This window comes from Coccinella septempunctata, chromosome 7, assembly GCF_907165205.1.
Source record: "Coccinella septempunctata chromosome 7, icCocSept1.1, whole genome shotgun sequence".
NCBI classification, from domain to species: domain Eukaryota; kingdom Metazoa; phylum Arthropoda; class Insecta; order Coleoptera; family Coccinellidae; genus Coccinella; species Coccinella septempunctata.
In genome coordinates, this window is record NC_058195.1 from 14,081,585 (window position 1) to 14,104,828 (window position 23,244).

Sequence of the window (23,244 nt, forward strand, 5' to 3'; positions counted from 1 at the left end):
TTCCCTAAGCTCTTATATCATCCCTCAAATTGTATATGTATGGTACCTAGTTATACTATTCTGGGTGAGTCTTTGCCTAGTACAAATTTTTCAACAGTAGATTCTTGAGGTCAAAAGGAACACTTTTTTTTTTAATATCATTTTTTCCGATTCGGCCCTGATAAAAAGATATAGCCATTTTAAGTTTTCATAATGAGATGTGCCACCCCTGGAAAAACAAAATTATCTTCAGAATAACTAGCTCAATCTGTGACACTACACATCTGTGGATCTTTTAAACAGAGTTGTATTCAGCCAAAGTACCGAATTTTTCAAATTTCACAGATACTTCTTAATTTTGGAACATCAAATTACTTGAAAACGGCGCTTTATACGAGAAAATATGATGAATACTTTTATTTTACAAAACGTTCAAATATTCAATAGATAGTGTCCAACTTAGTTTCAAGAGTTGGGTTCTTTGAATTTTTGGTATTTTTATGATATGTAATGGTCATAATGAGAAAACTGGAAGACGTGGGTAATATCTTGTGTTCAAAAAGGATTAATCGAATAAATGAAATACTATATTCCGAAATCCATTCCATTCGATGAAACCGTTTGAGAGATGGTACCTATAATACATTTTTTTTATGGTTTTTCAACAGCCTGTATCTTTTAAACCGAGTCGATTCGAAAAAAATGTAAAGGAAAAAAGTGTTTCTTTGGACTTCAAGAATCTACGTTTAGAATAATTGTACGAGTCAAAGACTCACCTTGTATAACCCCTGTTGATGATCATAAACATGCCATTTTGTTTGATATCTAAAAATGTTTTGCTGACATTCAAAAGATTCAAAGTTGTGTCACCAGTGAATGCATATGTTACTGGCAATGTGTATAATTCAGGCATTTTATACAATGCCTAGGCAATGTATGGAATGCTAGGCAATATATGAAATAATACGAATACGTTTGTCCATTTCATACTTCACCATTCAGGCATTGTATACAATTCCTAGGCATTACATAGAATGCCTGCTGCTGTGCCGGGAATGTGTGAGATGAAATGATTCAGATGTGAATTCATTATCTTATCTGAATGGGTATGTACTATTATGTTTTGTGATATGTGGAAATTGAAATTATTTTATGATTGATACATTAATTTTTTTTCCATTTCCTCTTTTGATGGAGGATCGAAGAGATATCTGAGAATCAATTCTGAATAAAAATTAATAGTTTTTAGTTGGAATGATTTCGGAACAACTCAACTATTAATACACTGAGTTAAGAACCAAATATTGTGAGAAATTCTGGCATTACTCATTTTGTGAACATCTAATCTGCTTTTAAGTTCAATTATGGATTTTCATCAAGTATCGGCCACATCAATTCAATATTTGAAGACATTTTAAACCAGCTTTTTGCCAACCAAGTATTTCAAGTTATTGGTACGTAATGCCATAATCCCTCTCCAATGCGATCTTACCTCGAATAGAACACATTGCCTGATAGACGTTAGGTATTCTATAGAATGCCTAGGCAATGTATGAAATGAATAATATTTCATACATTGTCGGACCTTTTCAGGCATTCTATACAATGCCTAGGCATACCGTATACCGGAGTATACACATCGACGGTAACAAATATATCAGCATACTGTTGAATACTGATTGAATACTGGTTGAACTGAGCTGATTATTTAAATGGATCGAAAAGAGGCAAGGCGAAAAAACTTATAGCGTTTTCTAGTGGTAAAACTAGTGCAGGGGGAGTGCATATTTTGATGTCACTAGAATCATTCCCAAGGAAATGAAGCTAGTGATTTCAATGGAATTCACTGTAATAGTAAATTCCATTAGTAAAACTAGTGCTTATTGAGTGCATGTTATAAAATCAGAGCATATATTTAAAGATATCCTAATTCATATTTGAGGTTCTGTGATCCAGTACAGCAGTAGTTTTACCAATAGAAAACGCTATGAGTCTTGGATCATTTCAGGATTCATCCAACTGAATCGACTCCATCCATGACAAGAACGCTGGAACAGGTCAAATTCTCAGAGCTATGGCAAAATATTTTTTCGAAGCTAAATTTACATTGGCCCCCGAGATCTTCTGATCGGATGGCTTTGAACTTCCCTTCGTTGCACTACACAAAAAGTCGTGTTTATGCGAAATATCCCCTCTAAAATGAAATTGCGTGTCTGTTTCATCAGGTTGAGGAATATAAAAAAAATTAACTTCGAAAAGAAGAGAAACCCAGGTAGGTAGATATCTTTAATCGACGTTCTTTGATCTTATTGACTCGTGGAACAGTAGGTCAGTCGGGTGGTGAGACGCCCAGTTTGATGAAATTACCTTTCCACAAAACACCAAATCATGCGTGTGTTTAGATTACGTGATGGGGCGCAGATTAACGATAAGGAACGTTGAAATATTCAAATAAACACGAATGGAAATAGGAATGCAGGTTTCCTATATACAAAGAGGATGAATATGTCGGTTATAAACACTTTGTTCCCCATTTCATAAGCCTGTCCTATATCTAAATGATAATCAATAGAAATCGAACAGGGAAAAAGCGAGTTCTCACATAATTTAACGAATTTCGTTGTAGTCGACGAAATTTCATTGTGATAACATTATGGTTGCAGAATAACGTTATCTGTTCTATTTCGAGGCGCCCCAAAAAATTATTGGCAAAATGGAGATGCGAAGTGTTGAAATTGAAGAAACGAATCACGTGGGTTCGAAAAATGCAAAGGAAAAAACTACTTTTCAACACATTAAAACTTATTTGAAAGAGTATTGTGATGTATCGAGCATACAAGGACTTTCTTATTTGACGAAGGATGATAATTCTCTCTTCGAAAGGTGAGTTTTGATAATTTCATTCTCAACACTTATATTCAAAGCAATTTGTTGGCGTGAAACTAACTGTGTTTCTGGCATTTTCTCCTTCCTATTTCAAGTATGGAACGTAATAGTATCAGAATGTTATCCATAATGATGTTAGAAGGATGATGCTTATGAATCTTTTTATATGAGCAGAATGATAATGCGTCTGATGCAATTTGTTTTTCTACCCTACTTCCAGTTTCACCATCAACTTTTTTAATATAAATGATTAGATTCATTGGTAACAGACTAAAAAGTTTGCAAAAAATTTCCAAGTTGATGTAACTTTTACAGGTTATTCAGGGGTGCTGTGCGATGGGATCACTCTGTAAAATTTTTCAACTCGAAAATCCTGTGCTAACTTGGGGTGGACCAAAAAACCTCAAAATTTTCTGGTTTTTCGCCAATAACTTTTGAACTAAGCAGGTTTCGACCAAAACATTAATTTTCAAAATTCTAGACCATTGAATTTAGTGCAATCTTCTATACATAAACTTTTCCTAAATAAAATATGAACCAAGATACTGTTTTTCTGAAGATCGAAGACAAACAGTTCACAATAGACCTACTAATTATCTTCCAACGAGTGTGCACGACAATGATACAATCCGAGGATGAACTTAGAAACTTGAACGAGTATAAACTTGTATAATTCCTCATGTCCATATGCATAGAAGCAATACATTGAGTGATTTGGATGATTTCAAGCGAAGTAATATTCCACTAGCCAAGACTACATCCAATCGTATTTTTGAAGTAATGCCTTAGTTGTTTTGATGGTTCTACTAGCGGAATGAACTACTGAAGCACAAAGACAATAGAATGTTATGCGTTTCTTGCTAAACTCCTCTACTAAATTTGCATTCTACAAGCCAAACTCAGACATCATCATCGGGAGCTCGTTCTTTTGAAGGGTGAACTGAAATCCAAAAAGATCCATGGCTAGTAGACAGTGAAATACGCTGATCGACTGCTACCTCAGTTGCTGATTTTCTGGTGCTGCTGAATGCTTTGGGTTTTCAAAGGAAAACTTTTATTTGAAAAACAGTGGGATAGGTATCACTGCAACTCTATATACTCTTCCTGCACGCTATAGGTTGGTGCAAACCTCCCCTTGTAATTGGAAAGAAGATGATGATGCAGAAGTGTCGCCTGGAGATTTCCAGAATCTCTATGCAGCTTCAGATCAAATTGCTGACATTATCCTACCTAGTTCTACCACTTCTAGGAGTACGATTTCTTACCGCAGTGAAAACAAGTTAGAAGCAGAAACTACAATGGTAAACTATTGTGCACCCTTTCCTCTTATCATTTTTCGTTCCTCTTTGCTGGAAGTACGATTTCTGGCTGGAGTGAAAACACGTTAGAAGCAGAAAAGAGAGTAAAGAACCATTTCCAAAACCCGTGCTTTGTTTCTTCCAACCTACAATCCCGTAGTTTTGAAACTTAGCCCCAACTCTATTGCCTGTTAGAGGTGTCTTGATTCTGACTGGCGAACGAAACCGTAACACCCGTAGCGCGTTTGAGATCGGATCCTCCCTTTTCTTTACGTCCTTTATTAGCATAGAACTGATGATAAGTGATAGTTAGAGGCCTGAACCTTCGTTTTTTGGATTTGGAGACATTTGGAAAAAATTCCTCTTTATTTGATCGGCTCATCTGCTGTATCTCGAGTTGTGGTTTGAAGAAAAGTTCATGAAAACAAAAAAGTGATAAATAAAATACAATATTCTACAGCATTGAACCTAATTGTTTCTGTCGTTGCTTGTTCGAAAGTTATAAGGGAAAAACATGAAATTTTTGTTTGTTTTGTCGGCCCCCCTCAATAGAACAGGGTCCTCGAGTCGAAAGACTTGACAGAAGCATCCCATACCATGCCCAAACAACAAAGTTTGAAAGTTCCATCAACGGAATTTTTTCAAGGTACAATGTACATATCATATCTACTAGATTATAGTGAAGCTGTCAATGATTCGACCCAATATTTCTTCTCAGGTGCTGGTGGACCGTAGTTTTCTTATGCTGCTTGAGTGGGTGTACATATATGATTTATGAAGTCTGCAAGAAATGGGTAGAAACCCCCGTCCTCGTGTCTCTGGCCACCAAAGATACTCCCATACACAAAGTGCCATTTCCTGCTGTCACAATATGTCCGGAATCAAAAATATCTAGGTCTTGCGTGAACTACTCGAAAGTTTTAAGGCTGAGGAAAGCAGGAAGGGGTGACGAAGTATCTCCTTTAGAGTGAGTGAAGTCTTTCTTGAACCTTATTACGAATAAATGTAAGATCACGATAGGACACAAGGCCACACATAATGAAAACGTAGTATTTTATTCATATATATCTAAAGACTATCTTCTTCCATTTGAAGATGCCATTTTGATAGACAAACACACGTATAGTCGTTAAATACATAAGAGTATACAGGGTTAGGCTGGCTGGAATAAAATTAGAATATTTCTTCAATGTGTCTACAAAAAATTCATGTTCCTTTTTTATTTTTTGGGGGAGCATTCCATTATCATCAGCTTGATTTTGTAGAAATGAATACTTCGACAACATGGCTCTCCTATGTAGGGCAAGCAACTATGGCAATTCATCGGATAACGATCCCTTGGACGACTATTCTGATTTTCTGGACAAGGTAAAGATTGAAACAAAATATCCTGGAAATCATTTTGGGTAATTTTCTACGTCAAAGTGATTTTTTTCCAGTGCAAAAGCGTCACCTTGGAAAATTCACATTGCAAATTCGGTGAGAAAATCATGCCATGCGACAAATTATTGCAACCCATAATAACCGATGAAGGTCTATGTTACACCTTCAATATGTTCGATGTCAGAGACATTTACAGTGACTTGAAGTAAGTGAATAGTGAATAATATTTCGAAATAAGTTTCGAAAGGAAAAATAACTTCTCTTGGCGAATGGTTGGCTGCAGGTTAGTGGTATATGTGTGGGAGTCATGGATGGGTGTAGGATTCTACAGAGTAAATGAGACTTGGTTCAGTTTTGGTGGGACTGATGGGGTGTTGTGATGAGGATTGAAAAATATCCCAAGTTCGCTTAGAGACACCATCCTCAGGTGGAAATATGTAACACTGCACTGTACTGATGAGGGACAAAAATCCCGAAACCGATCTACAGTTTGTGTTTATATGTTTCTGCCTCTCTGGGAATTCCTGCGCTGATTCATGACTAGCTCGCATTAATGGAACGACAATTCTGAATAATTGTCGTCTGCAGTTTTAAATAACTTCTCCAGTCAACATAATATTATTTGATTCATATCTTCTTTGCTAATTTTGTGAGAGAAAATAGTTATTTTTTCAACAAGTCCGAAAAGTGTTACTTTGCCACACGTGACTGACGTTAGCTGTTCGGGCAAGCAGTCGTGTGTGTAGAAGATTCTTTACAAATGAGTTGGAAACATTGGAAGTAATGTCTACTGTTTTTAGTCGTATGAAATATTTTTCCTCCAATGTTCCTCCGGCGAATTGGGATGTGGACGACGGATATCCTGATGACGTCCCAACAAGCAGGGATTATCCTGTTCGTGTCCTTGGCAGTGGCAATAAAAACTCACTGGTGGTTGTCCTGCTAACAAAGAAAACGAATGTGTATTATTCATGCAGGGATTTTTCCCTTCAGGGTATGAGGGTGAGTTGAACGATTATGATCTTCTACACTACTGCTTCTACTACTACTACTTCTTATTGAGTTGTATACAGGGTGCGGCCTTAAACTTGAGACAGTATAATATCTCAAAAACTTCAGATCAAAATAATTAAAATAAAAGTAGGTAATTGTTTGTGAAAATTCGGATGAGGTTATTATTATAATTATTAGGGGAACAGAAAATGAGCATATTTTTTCAACCTTGACCTTGACTTCAAGGATATTTCAAGGTCAATGTTTTGAATGAAAAGGCATAGTTTTTAGTGCAGATTCGCATTTCTCAAAAAAAGTAGTGATTTTTGTTTGAAACTTTCTTCATCGGGTTTCAGAATATTGAATTGAATTTTTTTAAAGCTGTTGTCAAAAAATTTCAAATAATTTTAAAGATGCTCAAAATGATAACTTGGATTTCGATACATTTTTATTAATTCAATAATTGCTTCATTACATCGCATCAAAATTTCTGCATATCGATATTCTTGCAAGCATTTCGTATGCGTTCCATCATATGTTCTGTTCTGGATTGGTTGGAGCTGTCTGGTATACTCGCTATGCAAAAAAATCAGGAGATTTTAATTCAGGCGTCGTCGCAGGTCACATGATGGTACCACGTCTGCGATTTTTGTCGACATAAAAATACTCTGATAGTAAATTTCATTCACAGTTTACAAATTTTGAATAAAATCACGAAAAATAATTATAAATAAAAATAACAAATATAAAATATCGACTTTTTGGAATCATGATGAACAGGCTCCAGTATCATACATCCTACAATAAATATATTAACGTTAAATCGGAGAATGTCCCACTGTAATTTCATAGAATTTTTGGCTAGGTCACCCTACACATGCCTGCAAGAATTCCAAGACCCAATCAAGTTTTCTTTCCTGTTGGTCTCAATGAATTGGTATATGCTCAAGTAACACCCACACTAATGGGAACTACACCAAAAATAAGAGATTATGGACCACATAAGAGAAATTGCTTTTTTGGAAAGGAGAGAAAGCTGAGATATTTTAAGCTATACACCCAATCGAACTGCAACTTAGAATGCTGGACCAACTACACAATTCAAGAATGCGGATGCGTTCATTTTTATATGCCGCGTGAGTAATTGGAGGAAGGCTGATTTTTCGGAAATCTACTACTATTTTAAGCTTGAATTACCATTTTTTCCAGGAGATGCCAGAACAAGTATTTGTCCCATATCGAAAAGAAGCTGTCTTCAAACTGCTGCAGGTGAGAAATGAAATGAACTGTCAGAATTGAATAATTGGCAAATTCAGTTGCAGCTGCATTTATGCCCCATGCATTATTTTCATAACAAGGCAAAAGTTTTTGAATTTATTTCAATTTTCTCAACTTAGAATTAGGTTTAGAGTCATTCGGGGCAACTGTGCGCACTTTTGCCTTTCAAGCCATACCCTGTTTCAAATGTTGAAGCTAGGAAAATTGAAACATATTCATAAGATAGAGAATTTTCTAATCTTTAAGAAAACATCGAAAAGCAAACAAACAAAAACGTTTTCTTTCCGCAAAAAAGAATTCAATAGAGAAAGTCGGAATGCGTTCACATGCCCCGTATTGCGGGTAAGTGTGCGCACCCTCACGGGGTAAGTGAACGCAGTGCTTTGTGAACCACACAATCAAAACAAATTACAAAATAATGTCATCAAAATGTTACAATATTAGAGAAATGCTGTTTATTGTCAATACAGAAGCGCCTTTTTACAAGCACTGCATTATTGTTCGTGCCACCATTCCTGGTGACCACAACACTTGATACATTCCCCTGTTGGTGGCTCTTCATATTTTTCTGAACAAATAGGACAATATTGATCGAGTCTTAACCAAAAAAATCAACAATCTCATAATTTATTCCTCACTGAACTAATGCCCATATAATGAATCTATGCGCATACTTACCCGCGCACACTTTCCCCAGTAAGCCAAAATTTGAATTGACGTTCTCATACAGTTGAGCAGCTAAGAGAAACTAAAATTTTTCATTATATATTTAGATTAATATGCGCGTGATCGAATAAAATATTGTTTAACACTGTCGGACTCGGAACTTGGACCTGGCAGAATTTGCAGAGATGCTGAAAATTAACAAGAAAACTAGTGAATTTGATTGATTGCAAATAAAAAGTTAACAAAACGTCGCACGGCGCACTCCTATGAAAAACTAATTTGGCGATTCTGCGCCCTTGCTTCACCCAAATGAACCCCTCTTTCATACATTGCATAGTCGAGATATACGCACTGCGCACACTTACCCACTGCGCTCAGTTACCCCGAATGACTTTACGTTTACTCTAGTGTTTGAAAAGAAGGGTGAATGATGGAAACACTTTTTTCAGAGACTTATGCAGTATCTGATTTTCCACAACAGTACCATCAGGGTAAACAATCGAAAGGAAACCTGACAGCCGATTGCGATTGTCTTCCGATATGTTCAGATCTCAATTACAACGCAGAAACGTCGAGAGGAAAATGGAATTGGGATGATCCCAACGGAGCTAATGTTGGAGACTTGAAAAAATATTTTGTTGAGTAAGTTTCTCAGTTAATTTATTTTGCACTTCACACTACCCAAAAATTGTTGGAAAATCGAGATGTTAAACCATGGACCACCCTGTATGTACTGATTTCATTGCAGAATATAAGGTAATATCCTTTTTCTTTTCAGTCACTATGCCTCAGCAGTGAAGATCAATTTCAAAAGCACATTTTTCCTACCAACCGAGAAGAGTGAATTATATGGAATTGTAGATTTCCTCTCAAATACTGGAGGTATCCTTGGACTTTTCACCGGATTCTCTCTAGTTTCTTTGGTTGAAATTATCTACTTCATGTCTATAAAGTTGATTGCGAATTATAAAAAATATGGGTACTGGGCTGGTCGAAGGGATTTAATTGATAATTAAGTATTGTATTTTTAGTTCTCAATAAATTTCATATGAGGAGTGAATATTCATTTCCATTTTATGCATAGAAATTTGAATCGGCACAACGACTGCTTTAAATGTAGAAAATAATCTGCTCCACAAGAGTTAGGGATATCGTATTCAATCGTTTTCAAAAGTATGTAGTCTTCGAGAGAATTTTTGCTGTAAAATCATTTAAAACTCAATAACAACTTGAATCGATCCAATAAAAATCAGTATGAGACATTTCGTCAATCTGCCACCTTTTTTCTGAAGTTTGGTTCTTTGCTTAAGCTTCAGAAAAAAGAGAATGTTTTTATTCTGAAATGAAGTCAGTTTATCAACGGTTTCGATTCGGAACGAGTTTTCTGAAAATGCTAAGACGTAAATTAACAAATGCTGAGGCTAATAGGGCTATCGGAATGCTACAGGGTGGCCTAACTCAGGTTGTTGTAGCGGAAAGGCTCCAAGACAGCCAAAGTGTGATATCTCGAATTTGGAATAGGTTCAGGGAGACAGGTTCCGTGTTGGAAAGACCAAGGCTTGGTGGGCGACGAAAAACAACACCTGCTCAGGATCGTTTCATCACCGTTTCGGCGAGAAGAAACCCTATACCTACGTGTAGAATGCTACGGAATACTCTTCAAAATGCAGATGGGGTCCAAGTTTCCACCGAAACCATCAGACGACGTTTGAGAGAGGTGAATCTAGGTTCTAGACGTCCATTAAGAGGAGTTCCATTAACACGTGACCATAAGCGTCAAAGACTGGAATGGGCAATCAAACATATCGATTGGAACGATCAATGGCTTAGTGTCCTTTTCACTGATGCATTCATTCATTCATTCATTGCTGTATCCCGTTACCGGAAATAAATCTACAAAAAGAAGAAGAAAAAAAAAAAAAAAAATTGGAACAGACTTGTAACTTCTTAGTGCTAGTTGCGATTGTGTGCCCTCCTGTGACTAAAGAGACCCAACCGTGACCTGCAGATCCTTCCACACTCAGGGCATGGATAGTCTCCAACCAGATCTGGCCGCCGCTGTATCCTTCTCGATTCTCCATTATAACTGTGGACCAAAGACCTCCACTGTGACCTGTCTAACGCTAGTTGTTCCCAGTTATGATTAGCATTAACTGATTTTAGGGATTGATGTAGTGTATCCTTAAACCGCTTATACTGGCCTCCTGGTTTCCGGGCTCCCTCAGTGAGTTCGCCGTATAGAGCTATTTTGGGGAGTCTTGTGTCTTGCATCCTCAGAATGTGGCCGCTCCATCTGAGTCGGGCCCTCGTTACTTGAGTCTCAATTGTTGTACAACTCGCGCGCTGCAAGACTTCTGCATTCGAAACTTTGTGGAACCATCTGATGTGCATTATCTGTCTTAGATGACGTTGCTGCGTCTGTTCAAGCTGTTTAATATGTCGCCTGTAGGGAGTCCAGCTTTCGCTTCCGTAAAGAAGCGTTGGGAGGACCACTGCTCTGTAAACAGCTGTCTTGGTCTTCAGATTGAGGTCGTGATTCTGGAACACTCTGTCCTTCAGCTTCCAGAATGCCCGTGATGCCGAATTGATACGGTTGTGTATTTCCGTGTCAAGGTTAGCCCTAGTATTTATGAAGCTTCCCAAGTATTTGAACTGCTCGACCTGTTCTAGAGTTTCATTGTCCAGGCTGATATCTGTTTGAAGGCTTTCTGGCGGACTTACCAGGATTTTGGTCTTGTCAATATTGAGTCTAAGGCCTAAAGCTTCGTATATATGTTTATAGGTGTCCATCATTATCTGTAGATCCTCTGAGCTGCTAGCGATGAGTGAACAGTCGTCTGCATATTGAAGTTCCGTGATAAACTTAGTACGGGTTTTTGCTCTGAGGCGCTTCAGGTTAAACAGGCCTCCATCAAATCTGAATCTTATCCCAACACCTCTTACGGGCATGCTCATGTCAGCAATTATCGATACAGCTATGGCGAAAATATTGAACAGTAAAGGCGCTAATACGCAGCCTTGTTTTATTCCAGAGTTGGTTGAGAAATGGTCGGTTGTAGAGCCATTATGCTGTATTCTAGCGGTGTTGTTGGTATGAAGGCTTTTACACACTGCCAGGAATTTTTCGGGTACTCCTAGACGTGCCATGATTTTCCAGAGCGCTCTCCGATTCACCGAGTCGAATGCCTTGCTTAAATCGATGAAGGCTGTATAAATCCTTGATTGTTGTTCACGGGCCTTTTCTTGTAGCTGTCGCAGTGTAAAAATTAGGTCCACCGTACCTCGATTTGGTCGAAAGCCGCACTGGGATTCAGGTAAAAGCTTCTCTAAGAGTGGAACCAGACGATTAGCCATAATCTTCGAGAGAATTTTACTGGCCACATTAAGCAACGATATGCCCCTGTAATTGTTGCAATTCGACGTATCGCCTTTGTTCTTATAGAGGTTGATAACTAAAGCGTCTCTGAAGTCTTGTGGCACATCTCCCTGTTCCCAGATCTTGCGGAATAGTATTAGGAGACTATTGACAATGTCCTCATCCATGGCTTTGAATATCTCCGCCGGAATGCCGTCTAGACCAGGTGACTTATCATTTTTCATATTTTTAATCGCGCTTATGATTTCCGACATTGAAATTTGGTCATCAAGCGATGTCATCGGACTATACGCGGGAAGCAGGTCTGAAATGGATAAATCCGAGTCGTTATTTTGATTCAAGACCTGTGAGTAATGCTCCTTCCATCTTTCGAGAATTTTTCTATCATCAGTTAGAATAGCTCCATGAGCATCTCTTATAGGAAAGCTAGCTTTTCTGCTTGGACCGTAAACAGTTTTAATAGCTTCGAAAAAACGCCTGTAGTCATGGTTATCGGCGTAAGCTTGTATTTCCCTAGCTTTTTCTTTCCACCAGCTGTCCTTGATTTTTCTTATTTCTTGACGGACCTCGCGTTTTATGTTTATGAAACCTATTTGGGCTGCAACATCGCCAGGCTTGTTAATTGCGGTTTTCATCGCTTTGTGTTTTGCGTCCAAAAGGGGTGCGATATGAGTTTCGCTGTCGGCAAACCAGTCTGGGGATTTTCGGGAGCGTTCTGTGCCCAGTATTTCTTTCGCTGTATTTGTAAGGGATGACTTGAAACGGAGCCAATGAGTCTCAATGTCGTCGTTATAATCTGGTGGTGTTAGGTTATCTTTGACGGCAGCTGTGAATCTGTCCTTTGTAGAAGGGTTTTGTAGTTTGGATATTTGAAGGCGCTCTCTTAGATACTTCGGCTTGCGTTGGTATTTTGGGCGCATTGAGATTTTCATTCTCGAGATTACCAGCCTATGATCAGTCCAGCACTCCAGATCTGCTCTGGGTTTAGTGACCAACACCTCTTTCAGATCTTTCCTTCTCACGATCACATAGTCGAGGGTATGCCAATGCCCTGAGCGCGGGTGGCGCCAGGTCCCCCTTGAATTGGCTCTCGTAATAAAATAGGTGTTCGTTATACACAGATTGTGTTCTGCACAAAGAGCCAGCAGACGTTCTCCATTCGAATTGATGCTGTCTGTGCCGTGTTTCCCTATTATTCCCGGCCATAGTTCTGAGTCTTGACCTCTGCCCACTCTAGCGTTGAAGTCTCCAAGGAGAATAATTCGTTCCCGTTTTGGGATTTTACCCAATGTAGCAACGAGTGTTTCGTAAAAAGTGTCCTTTAAGTTGTCAGAGGATTTCAAAGTGGGTGCGTATACTGCAATGATGTTCACAAACGTGTTATTCGCTGCAGGAAAACGTAGGGTCATTAGACGTTCTGAGATACCAACTGGATTTTCGGTAAGTTTGGCGGCCAGGTCGTTTCTAATGGCAAAGCCTACGCCATGTTGTCTGATTTCGCCTTCCGGCAAGCCTTTCCAGAAAAAAGTATACGCTTGTTCTACCAAGCTACCTTCGTCCGAAAAGCGTGTTTCGCTTAAAGCAACTATTGCAATGGATGTTCGTTGCAGTTCCTTATCGATTAGGGCAGTACGCCTCTCTGGTCGGTCGGCCTTGGGGTTGTCTAGCAAGGTTCTGACGTTCCATGCTGCAAAAGCTATGTGCTTTTCATTGGTGTTTGTTCGATGATTCACTCGCTCAGGCACCCTCCTCCGGAGATCCGAATGGGAGGGTATTTTACCTCCGGATACGAATTTTGTCCTGTTCGACTGATCCATCTTTTTGTAGGAGCTGCGTTAGAAGGTGTTCAAAAGCTGCACTGGTAACGCTGTCAGTGCAACTTTGGTTGCGGCTACGACTAGATTATCTTGTGGCACAGGTATCCTGAGACGACAAGGTCTGAGACGTAACTTGAGCAACGCAGAGAGCCATTTCCTGCTCAAGCCAATGTTTAGGCTACGTAATTGTGGGAAACAGAGTTATACCGCTCATGTTCGGTCGCCAGAGCCTCGTTCGTAACTGATGAATCCAGATATGGACGATTTTCAGATTCTCGAAGAATAAGGGTATGGACAATCCCACGCATACCCCGTAATCATCGCTATGTCCAAGAAGTCCATCCATTCCGAGGGGGTAGTGTTATGATATGGGATATGTTTCAACGGACGCACAGATCAACACATTTGTCCTGGGAATATGACCGCCTCACACTATAGAGAGCATGTCATTGACAATGTTGTGCCAAATTTTCACGCTGCTATTGGTGAAACTTTTCATAAGTTCTAGACGATAACGCTAGACAGCACTGTGCAGCCATAGTTGAGAATGCGCGCGAGGAGCTTGGTATTCCACATTTACCAATACCTCCGCACTCACCAGATTTGAATTGCATAGAACATGCATGGGATAAGCTCCAAAGAAGATTAGATAATCATCAACCTACCCCAGAATCCTTAAATGATCTGAGAGAGCTTCTGTCCCGTTTATGGAACCAAATTCCTCAAGAAATGTTCAACAACCTCGTGTGTAGTATGCAAAGAAGATGTCAAGCTGCTATTGATGCCCGTGGAGGCCATACATTGTAATGATAGTCTTAAAATGCTTGAATTCTCTAGGAATAAAATTTCGTTATTTTACTCTACTATTTCTTAACCACCCTGTATACGCTGCAGACCTACTGGCTAAAATTAATTTGCAACTTGAAATCATATTAATATGAATTTTCATCACAAAAATCTTATTTTAACTATATTTTTTTTGTAATTTAAGTCAATACCCCTAACTCATGTGTAGTTTATTTATAGATTAGTATTTCAGAAAAGAAAATGTAAAAGACACTTTTTACGACTTTATACTAAGATATGATTTTTCATCAGAGATAATATAGGGATCATGAATGTTTAAAGCCTCGAGAGTTTCATACACAAAATACGGAAATAAATATGCAAGATCCTTAAAATACTGGTCAAGAGATATCATCCGGAAATAAGTCCCCTTTATTATTACAAGTTCATCTTATTCAACTTGCTCTGAATGTCTAATAAAAATTCTCCAACTAGTGCAAATCGTTTGACAATGCAGTACGATTAGTCTGCATTATAAATGACCTTTTATTTTTGTAAATACCTCTCATTTGTCAGAAAAAGTTGAAATAAAATAATGAATAAATAAAACCAATATTTTATTTAAAAGATTCAAAATAAAAAGAGGAGAGAAGTGTAAAGAAACTAAATATCAATCCAATATATAATTAGCAACTCACTAAAGTCTTTGGTCACTACTTTTTTTATTAATTATCTCAGGGGTGTGTAGTAGATTGAAACGTATCCTATATCCACCCCTTTATACGAAACTGATACACTCGTGATATCTTCGCATGGTATGGTATCAACCTAATTACAAGATGTCATCGATGGAATTCCATAATTGAAAGTGCCCCCGAAGTCGATTATTTTAATTAGTTTCCATCCCAACTCTAAGCTTCACCTGTGACATGCAAAATTCGAAACTCATTTCATTAGGGCACCAATTGATTAAAGCCGTGGAAAACAAATATTCGAAGTGACACTCAGTTAGCCAGAGCCTGCGACAGGAGGTGAGTATCTGAAAGTTGTACGCAATATTATTCCTTTTTTTTTTGAAATATTAAACGGCTATGTAGACTTACAATGATGTGATTTTAGCTGCTTAATAACTTCTCTATATTTTGTAGAAACTATTTTTATATCGATTCAACAAAATAATGAAAGATAATCCAGAACATTTACGTAATCAGGGATATGAGAGTACACCCTCAGATGATGAACCCGAGCCAAAGTCATTTATGGAGGAAATAAAGATTTATTTTCGTAATTATTGCAATCACACGGGCATACATGGATTTCAGTATTTTGGACAACATCGAACATTAATAGAAAAGTAGGTATCTAGATTTGGAGCCCAAAATCTAATGCACCCAGGTGTCCTTAGATACAGAGTGTTCCTAGTCTTAACATACCTTGGTCACAAAGAAGGTACCTTACTTCCTTGAAGGAAATCTTTTAAGGTGATGATTAAGAATTCCAATTCCTGTTCTTCTCCATATGCTAAGGCCAAAGCAACCTCTCTCAAGTTTACAATTAAGGATTGAAAACAATTAGACTATTTGAAAGAAGAGCATTAGCTCAAAATGGGAAGTCCCTCAGCCATACATAAAAGAGTGCTTCCTCAAACTTATACCTAGTATAGACCAAAAAACTTTCGAAATGAAGGGTAATTGAATCAAGTTTGAAATTATTCTCGGAATAATGGATTATTAGTCACACGATTTTGCAATCGGAATCGTTTTAAAAACACATACTAAGCCAGAGTTAACAAGCTTACAAATCTGACCTAAGTCCAAAGCAAACTGTAGTAAATATCATTTCCCCTAAAATATTTTTTGAATCGTTTCGTTAACTCCGTTTTTTCTGCCAATACATTCCCCACTATTTAAAAACTGGAATGTTGCAAGCAATCTAACTCAATAAATAAAAATTTTCCCATTTTCAGGATTGTCTGGATTCTTGTTTTCTTAGCAACATTCAGTGCGTGTTCTTTCTGCATCTACCAGATTTATGAGAAATGGGCAACCAGTCCTGTCATTGTATCTTTAGCAACCAAAGAGACACCCATATATCAGATTCCTTTTCCTGCAGTTACAATATGTCCGACAATTAAATTCAGTAGGAAATGTTTCGTTGAACATTCGAGTGCTAAAAGGGTGAAAGGAGCAGTTAGCGTAAAACTATCTCCAAGCCAAATGTGAGTATAACATGAGAGAGAACTGCATATACGATTTTCACTAATATGAAATGCTGCGTGTTTCGCTATCACAATAGCATCTTCAGGTGGGTGAAGGTAAACTGTGTAACTTTTAAAAGTGAAATAATAAGTGACTAATTCAGTGAACTGAAAATGGTTTTTTTCACAGAAGAACCTTAGGATATTCTCAATCTCTATGTAAATCGTATCATACAGATCATTCTAGGAATTCGAAGCAAGATGAATACTACGAAGAGGAATTTTTCGAAACACTCCTCAAGGTAAATGAAGATGATAATTACAAATCATACAATTATTATTATTAAAAAATTAACCTTGAACTTATTCCCGTATAAAAAGTATTTATCACACTGAATAGTTACTATTATCAGATTACAATAATTTCTCAATAATTGCTAATTGCAAACTTTTATGGATTCCAATCAAAATTAAATTTCAGTGTTCCCCATTTGCTGGCAAAAATTTTTCTGTTAAATTCATGAATCAGAAACACATGGAATTCAATGAAGTTTTTCATCCCCTAATTACAGAGGATGGCATGTGCTTTTCTTTCAATATGATGAATATGAAGGAACTGGTATCCGAGGAATAGTAAGTATGGAATTGAATATTCAAAATTGTCTTTAACAGTGACTTTATCAAGAAAAAGTTAATTTTTTTCAAATACGACATCCTGTATTTTATTAGACTTTTAGGTGAGATGAAAAATTTTCTCTCTGACGATGTTTTACACCGTATACCTAAATCTAACGAGATATAAGGGATTTTAGGTGAAACACCGAGAGTATATAATTCTCAAAGTTTTTCTAGAAAAAACTGAAAAAAATCTATACTTATTTCTTTAAATGTAACTGCCAATAAAACATTGTTCAGAATAACATTTTTTCAAGCGCATTATACCCTGGATTAGGAGAAAGCGACGAAACTTCATCTTGGATACCTCAAATCGGATATCCAGAAGATGCAAGTCTGGAAACATATCCTCGTCGAGCTTTACTTTCTGGAGGCTTAAATTCACTAGAAATAACTATGGGACATGTGGAAGATGACATCGACTATGAGTGTAATGGGGCTGAACAAGGTTATAAGGTGAAAGATCCGTTTATACCTGAAAAAATTGTTTAAGATAGCGACAGTCAATTCTAAAACACTATAACGATTGTAAAAAAATTAATCGGCAAAGAGCTTAAGAATTTTGAAGATATAATTTCTGTGTAGTGTAGTGCCTAGCTTCTCCTACACTACTTTGAGCTTTTTTTAACTAGCACATACTATCCAGATTACCAAATTTAAAAATTCCCCTGCCTACTTGACGACTTATATTTTCAAACTACCGTTATAAATGCCACTAGCTATTACTTATATACAGGATGTTTTCAAAGGTGAGGCTTTTTCTTTTGATAGAAGGTAGAACACATCAAAATGAGTCGTTTAACCAAAAATGTCTTTATAAAATATCCAAGATAGCTGAGATACAACCCCTAGAAGTTCGACAAAATTTCATTGAATTTCAAGTACGGGACTGTGGAAGGCGACTCCGGCATCGCAAAAACGAAACAGAACATAAACATATGTCTGGACAATGAATGGTTCAGTACCAAGTTCATCGGATTAGATGCATCAGGTAACTTTTGAGAGAATAATAATTGTTGTATCGTGCAATTTAGGGTGCTTATGCTAGTTATGTTGAAAGAGTGCTATGATGTTCCCCCATTTTATCCCATTTTTACGACGATTGTTGGAATGTACGAACAAGAAGATTGTGATGCCCATTGTGGAAAAATTCGTGAATAATTCAGACGAATTTTATAGGTGAGATTTTGGAGTACATATTATTCTATATTTTTACACTTGTGTCCTAAGTGTCTTCTGTCAGTTGGTATCGAAATGAGCCATTTCATAAAATCCTCCAAGTTGCTAAAAGATAATGAGAACAATTCGGCAATCCTAAGTTTCCATTTTCATTACCACGTAAATATCGAACGAGCCAATATCCTAAACAAAACCACATGGTCGAATCAGGAGATAAATTTTTTCCCACTGCTTTGCGATAATTCAGCTAACAAACGGTCTAGGGTCGTATTAGAATCTATTTCAGTTATCATCTACAATTTTTTTTTCAACTTTGTCATTTTGAAAGTTTTGTATAGGTGATTTTTGGTGAAATGCTTCATTTTGACCAGTTCTACCTTCTGTTGAAACAAAGCCTCACCCTCAAGTACACCCTGTATAATATAATATAAAGTGTGAGTCTTTGACTCTTACAAATATTCTAACACTAGATTTTTGAGCTAAAAAAATCCCTTTTTTTCTAAACCATTTTTTCATTTTTTGCCCTGATTGAAAGATAATGAGCTGTGCCTGGATGAACAAAATTACCTTCAGAATAACTAGCAAAATTTGTGACACTACACATCTGTGGATCTTTCAAAAAAAGTTGCAATCGATCAAAGTACCTACCCATTTTTTCAAATCTCACAGTATTTGTATTTTTGAACTTTCTCAGCGCATTATAGGAGAAAATATGCAGAATTCTTTTATTTTACAAAACGTTCAAATATTCATTAGATAACGTCTAACTTAATTAATTTCAAATATAGAGTTGTTTGAATTTTTGGTATTTTTATGGTAAGTAATGGTCATATCTAATGAGAAAAATAGAAGACGTGAGTGATATGTTGCGTTTGAAAAAGGTTCATAAAATTAATGAAAAACTATAATCCGAAATTCATTTTATGGTTTTTCATCAGCCTGTATCTTTTTAACCGAGATGATTCGGAAACAATGGTATAGGAAAAAAGTGTTTCTTTCAACCTCAAGATTCTCCTATTGAAATACTTTTTCGAGTCAAAGACTCACCCTGTGTTTGGAAATGTTTAAAACATTTCTTCTTTTTGAAATCTATTATAAATATTCTTATTCTTAGTCCACTTCTCGTTTCACCAGCCATTTCAATTTCTTATTTTTTTAACTAAAATAAAGTGTTCGGATTATTAGAATGTAATTCATTTCTCTAGGTTTTGCTTCATATTCCGTCAAGAATTGCTAGGCCAGCTTTAGATTACATGCTGGTCCCCTTCAATAAGGCAACAACAATCACTGTCATTCCAGAAATGATGTCTACCTCATCTAGAGTGAAGAAGTATAATTCAGAAACAAGAAACTGCTTTTTTCCTGGGGAAAAAGATTTGAGATTCTTCAAGGTATATACGAAAACCAGTTGCGACATGGAATGTCTGTCAAACTATACCTTGAATTTTTGTGGCTGTGTGGCCTTCTGGATGCCTAGTAAGTAGAGGATGTTTCATGTTTTTCAAGCAGAAAATTTCGAAATAGTTAAAAATTGTTGGAGTGACAATTTTGTTCATTTTAAAACTGTTTTATGTTTCAGGACTTAGCACAACAAAAATGTGTGGTCCTGCAAAATTGAGTTGTGTCATCATTGCTCGAGGTAACTTTTTTTATATCATTATTTTCTACTTTCAGAATTGAGGATACCCTTCTGCTAAAATTAGAAAAAATGCAAATTTCATCCATTATTTTCAAAGTTTTCAAAAGTAAAGTAGGTACATAGCTACGCCATTTGTGCATTTTACACTCGGTCGGCAAAAGTCTTCAAATACCTACACCCTGTGTAGTACGAACATGTGAAATACTATCATGTCATATGGTATGATACAAGGCTTGTCAGAAAATTTTTTTGGATTTGATTCAGCGCTTTGTCGTCCGTTCAACTTAAAATTCTTAGTCATAACTTTTTTCCATTGCAACATTTATATAACACCTATTTGTTAAAAATTTTAGAAAATTATGACCTTTCTAAACTGAGGGACAAGCTTGAAGAGGAACGGCTAAAGAGAAAACTAGCAGCAGCAAAAGTGAACAAGACGATTGAAAGCTTGGCGTTTTGGGAAACTCACAAGCACAAAGCAGTGAACGACGAAATCGAGAGCCTTGAAGATCAGATAGATTCCGTCAAATCTAAGTGTAACTGTTTCCCGATTTGTAGTGACTTAACTTATGTAGGTACAGCAACGTCTTTGGACATCGAGCAAGTACAGCAAAGACGAAGAAAATCGAGATCGACAGCATTGTAAGTGGAAGAGATTTGTTGAGGATTTTTCTTCTTTCTTTTTTATATGAAACAAGCAAATTCTTCCTTGAACTTTTCATAAATTTTTTCGACCTTCACAAAATTGTGTTACACCGTTTTTTATTGAGAAATATGCTTTTCAAGATCCAATGAATAACGAACTGTGAAATGCACAGACGACTCTCGTCATTGACGACAGTTGTTTCTAACACTCGTACTCCTTGATAAATATGATTTTCCTAGGATAAACGGACAACCACCTTTCGTCATTTTTCTTGATTTGTATTGAACGGAATCTTCAGCAGACGACAGACCTACTTGCAAAAGTAAATTGACCCCAAATAAGAAGCACCTATCAACCTGAAAAAAATTGCGATCGCAACTTCCCAAAATAAAAAATATATATAATTACATAAACAGCAAATTCATTAACATTCGTTTCGACAGTTTGTTTTAAACACAAAGACATACGCGCCATCGCTCGCCTAGGGATGGCCTTACACTTAATTCAATTTTTTTGTCCGCGTCAAGAGGTAAACTTCGGCGTATGTGCCACTACATTCGATGAAACTCCAGAGGTGTGTGGACTCCAAGTTCTCAAGATAAACAAACGCTTCGTGTATGGGCGGCTTTATAGTGCCGATTGGTGGCGACTGGATGACGCAGTGAGACTCACGCTTGAATTAATTTCTTGCCAAAATATGCAACTCTTCAACTTGCAATATCTCGCGAAAGATGCTGCAGAGAGCATTTTTCGTCAGTAATAAATGGCGAAGATGAGGGTTGTATTTTTTTGCATATTGATTCATTCCAAGGCAGTCAAAAGATCTCTTTAAATGGAGCATATTTTCGAATCAAATTTACAATGTTAAGAATGATTATTGCGGGTTATCCTTGAGAGTTGGATATACAGGGTGATCCATAACTATTGGGACATCGGCTTAGGGCAGATTGTTTGGACCAAAATATGGCAATAGGACCTAATATACCTCAATACAATATTGCTGTGGAAAAAGATAGAGGGCGTTAAAGTTGAATTTCTTATAAGGGGACAGAATTATATTTTCTTTGAAGTTCCAAAGTCCTTTATCAAGAGAATTAAGAAAGGATAAGTGTCGGAGGAGGCCACGTACATTTAATTTAAGTTTATTCTTTTTATGTTACATTGTTTTTAATTATGCTTTATCCTCGAAATAAATAAATAAAATAAATAAATCGTTACTTCAAATCCCCTTCCGATGCTCTGAACTGTTCAATTGTGTTTTTCTTAAAAACGGATGAAAAAATATACAGTGAAATTATTAGCAAAAAACGAAAAAAAAAATTCTAATTTAACGCCCTCTATCTTTTTCCACAGAAATATTTTATTGAGGTATATTTGGTCCTATCGCCATATTTTGGTGTAAGCAATCTGCCCTTAGCCTAAGTCCCAATAGTTTAAATCACCCTGTATAGCGTCGCGGACTTTTTCACAGAACTTTTTGAGCTCTACAAAATTCTACTTGATCATTTTTCTCTATCTCTCATAGTTTTCTCAGCGTCGTCCATGATAGCCGGACAGAAATGGACTCCTTCCGACATTTTCAATATTAATCATCATATTTCGACCGAAATCATTTACAAATTATACATATAAACCTTCCTCTTGAATCACTCTATCTATTTAAAAAAACCGCATCCATATCCATTAAGTAGTTTAGTAGATCTAAGATCTAAGTATACATACATAGGGACAGACAGACGAAAAGCGACATAATTGTTTTCCAGCTTCATAACAAGATTGATATCTGTACTGTTTTGTTTTGTAGGAAGAATGCCACATTTGGAGCCACTCAGATAACGATTTTTTTGAAGACCAACGAGATTTTTACAAGAGAACGCAACGAGCTGTACGGTCTCACAGATTTCATAAGTAATTTTGGAGGATTGTTAGGATTGTTCAGTGGATTCTCCATTCTATCATTCATGGAAATAGTGTATTATCTCTCTTTCCGAATAATAGGGAACCTTAAAAAACATGGAAGATGGTATGGTACCGAAGAATGATGGAAGAAAGAGAAAACTGTTGTTTTAAATCATTTATATGAATTGTAAGTGTACACATCCACAAATATATTTTCAAAGAGATGAATTTTTTTTATATGTCCCAACAATACTCCTGATATTGATATTATTTTTATTGAAAGAAGATAGAGCTCCATTTCCCAACTTTGAATATTTTTTGGAGATTGTATATTCAATTTTCAACATTCAGTGTAAGATGAAAATATTATGGCTTTGGTCCAGCCCAGTGTCCATATTTCCTATAATTTTCAACCATTTTGATGGTGAGAAAATAAAACAATTCGGCGATTGAAAATAATGAAAATCCTGTGAAAAGACTCAATATACCCCCAAAATCAGAAATAACATCCGAGATTCCATAAAATTCATCCTTTTCAGCAGGCAGG

The 23,244-nt window shown here is 36.8% G+C and overlaps 2 protein-coding genes across 2 annotated transcripts; both read left to right on the forward strand.

The window, feature by feature from the left end:
* Positions 1-2,548: 2,548 nt before the first annotated feature.
* LOC123316813 (pickpocket protein 28-like) lies at positions 2,549-9,499 on the forward strand. Its single transcript, XM_044903054.1, has 9 exons — positions 2,549-2,862; positions 4,882-5,130; positions 5,429-5,531; positions 5,603-5,751; positions 6,347-6,548; positions 7,405-7,675; positions 7,749-7,808; positions 8,933-9,125; positions 9,262-9,499. Exons 1-9 carry the CDS (start codon positions 2,693-2,695, stop codon positions 9,497-9,499), a joined length of 1,635 nt encoding a protein of 544 aa, XP_044758989.1. The 5' UTR covers positions 2,549-2,692.
* A 7,651-nt stretch (positions 9,500-17,150) lies between these two features.
* LOC123316814 (pickpocket protein 28-like) lies at positions 17,151-22,840 on the forward strand. The gene is made up of 6 exons (XM_044903055.1): positions 17,151-17,292; positions 17,592-17,790; positions 19,719-19,989; positions 20,093-20,152; positions 20,506-20,794; positions 22,603-22,840. Exons 1-6 carry the CDS (start codon positions 17,180-17,182, stop codon positions 22,838-22,840), a joined length of 1,170 nt encoding a protein of 389 aa, XP_044758990.1. The 5' UTR covers positions 17,151-17,179.
* The last annotated feature ends 404 nt before the right edge of the window (positions 22,841-23,244 follow it).

Bases quoted from the DNA above. Each gene is read 5' to 3' on its own strand.
- LOC123316813 (XM_044903054.1), top strand. From the start codon at position 2,693: ATGGAGATGCGAAGTGTTGAAATTGAAGAAACGAATCACGTGGGTTCG. The intron at 2,863-4,881 runs GTGAGTTTTGAT...ATTTCTTCTCAG, and splicing joins GATAATTCTCTCTTCGAAAG to GTGCTGGTGGACCGTAGTTT. The intron at 5,532-5,602 runs GTAAAGATTGAA...ATTTTTTTCCAG, and splicing joins ATTCTGATTTTCTGGACAAG to TGCAAAAGCGTCACCTTGGA.
- LOC123316814 (XM_044903055.1), top strand. From the start codon at position 17,180: ATGAATCAGAAACACATGGAATTCAATGAAGTTTTTCATCCCCTAATT. The intron at 17,293-17,591 runs GTAAGTATGGAA...CATTTTTTCAAG, and splicing joins GAACTGGTATCCGAGGAATA to CGCATTATACCCTGGATTAG. The intron at 20,795-22,602 runs GTAAGTGGAAGA...TTTGTTTTGTAG, and splicing joins AAATCGAGATCGACAGCATT to GAAGAATGCCACATTTGGAG.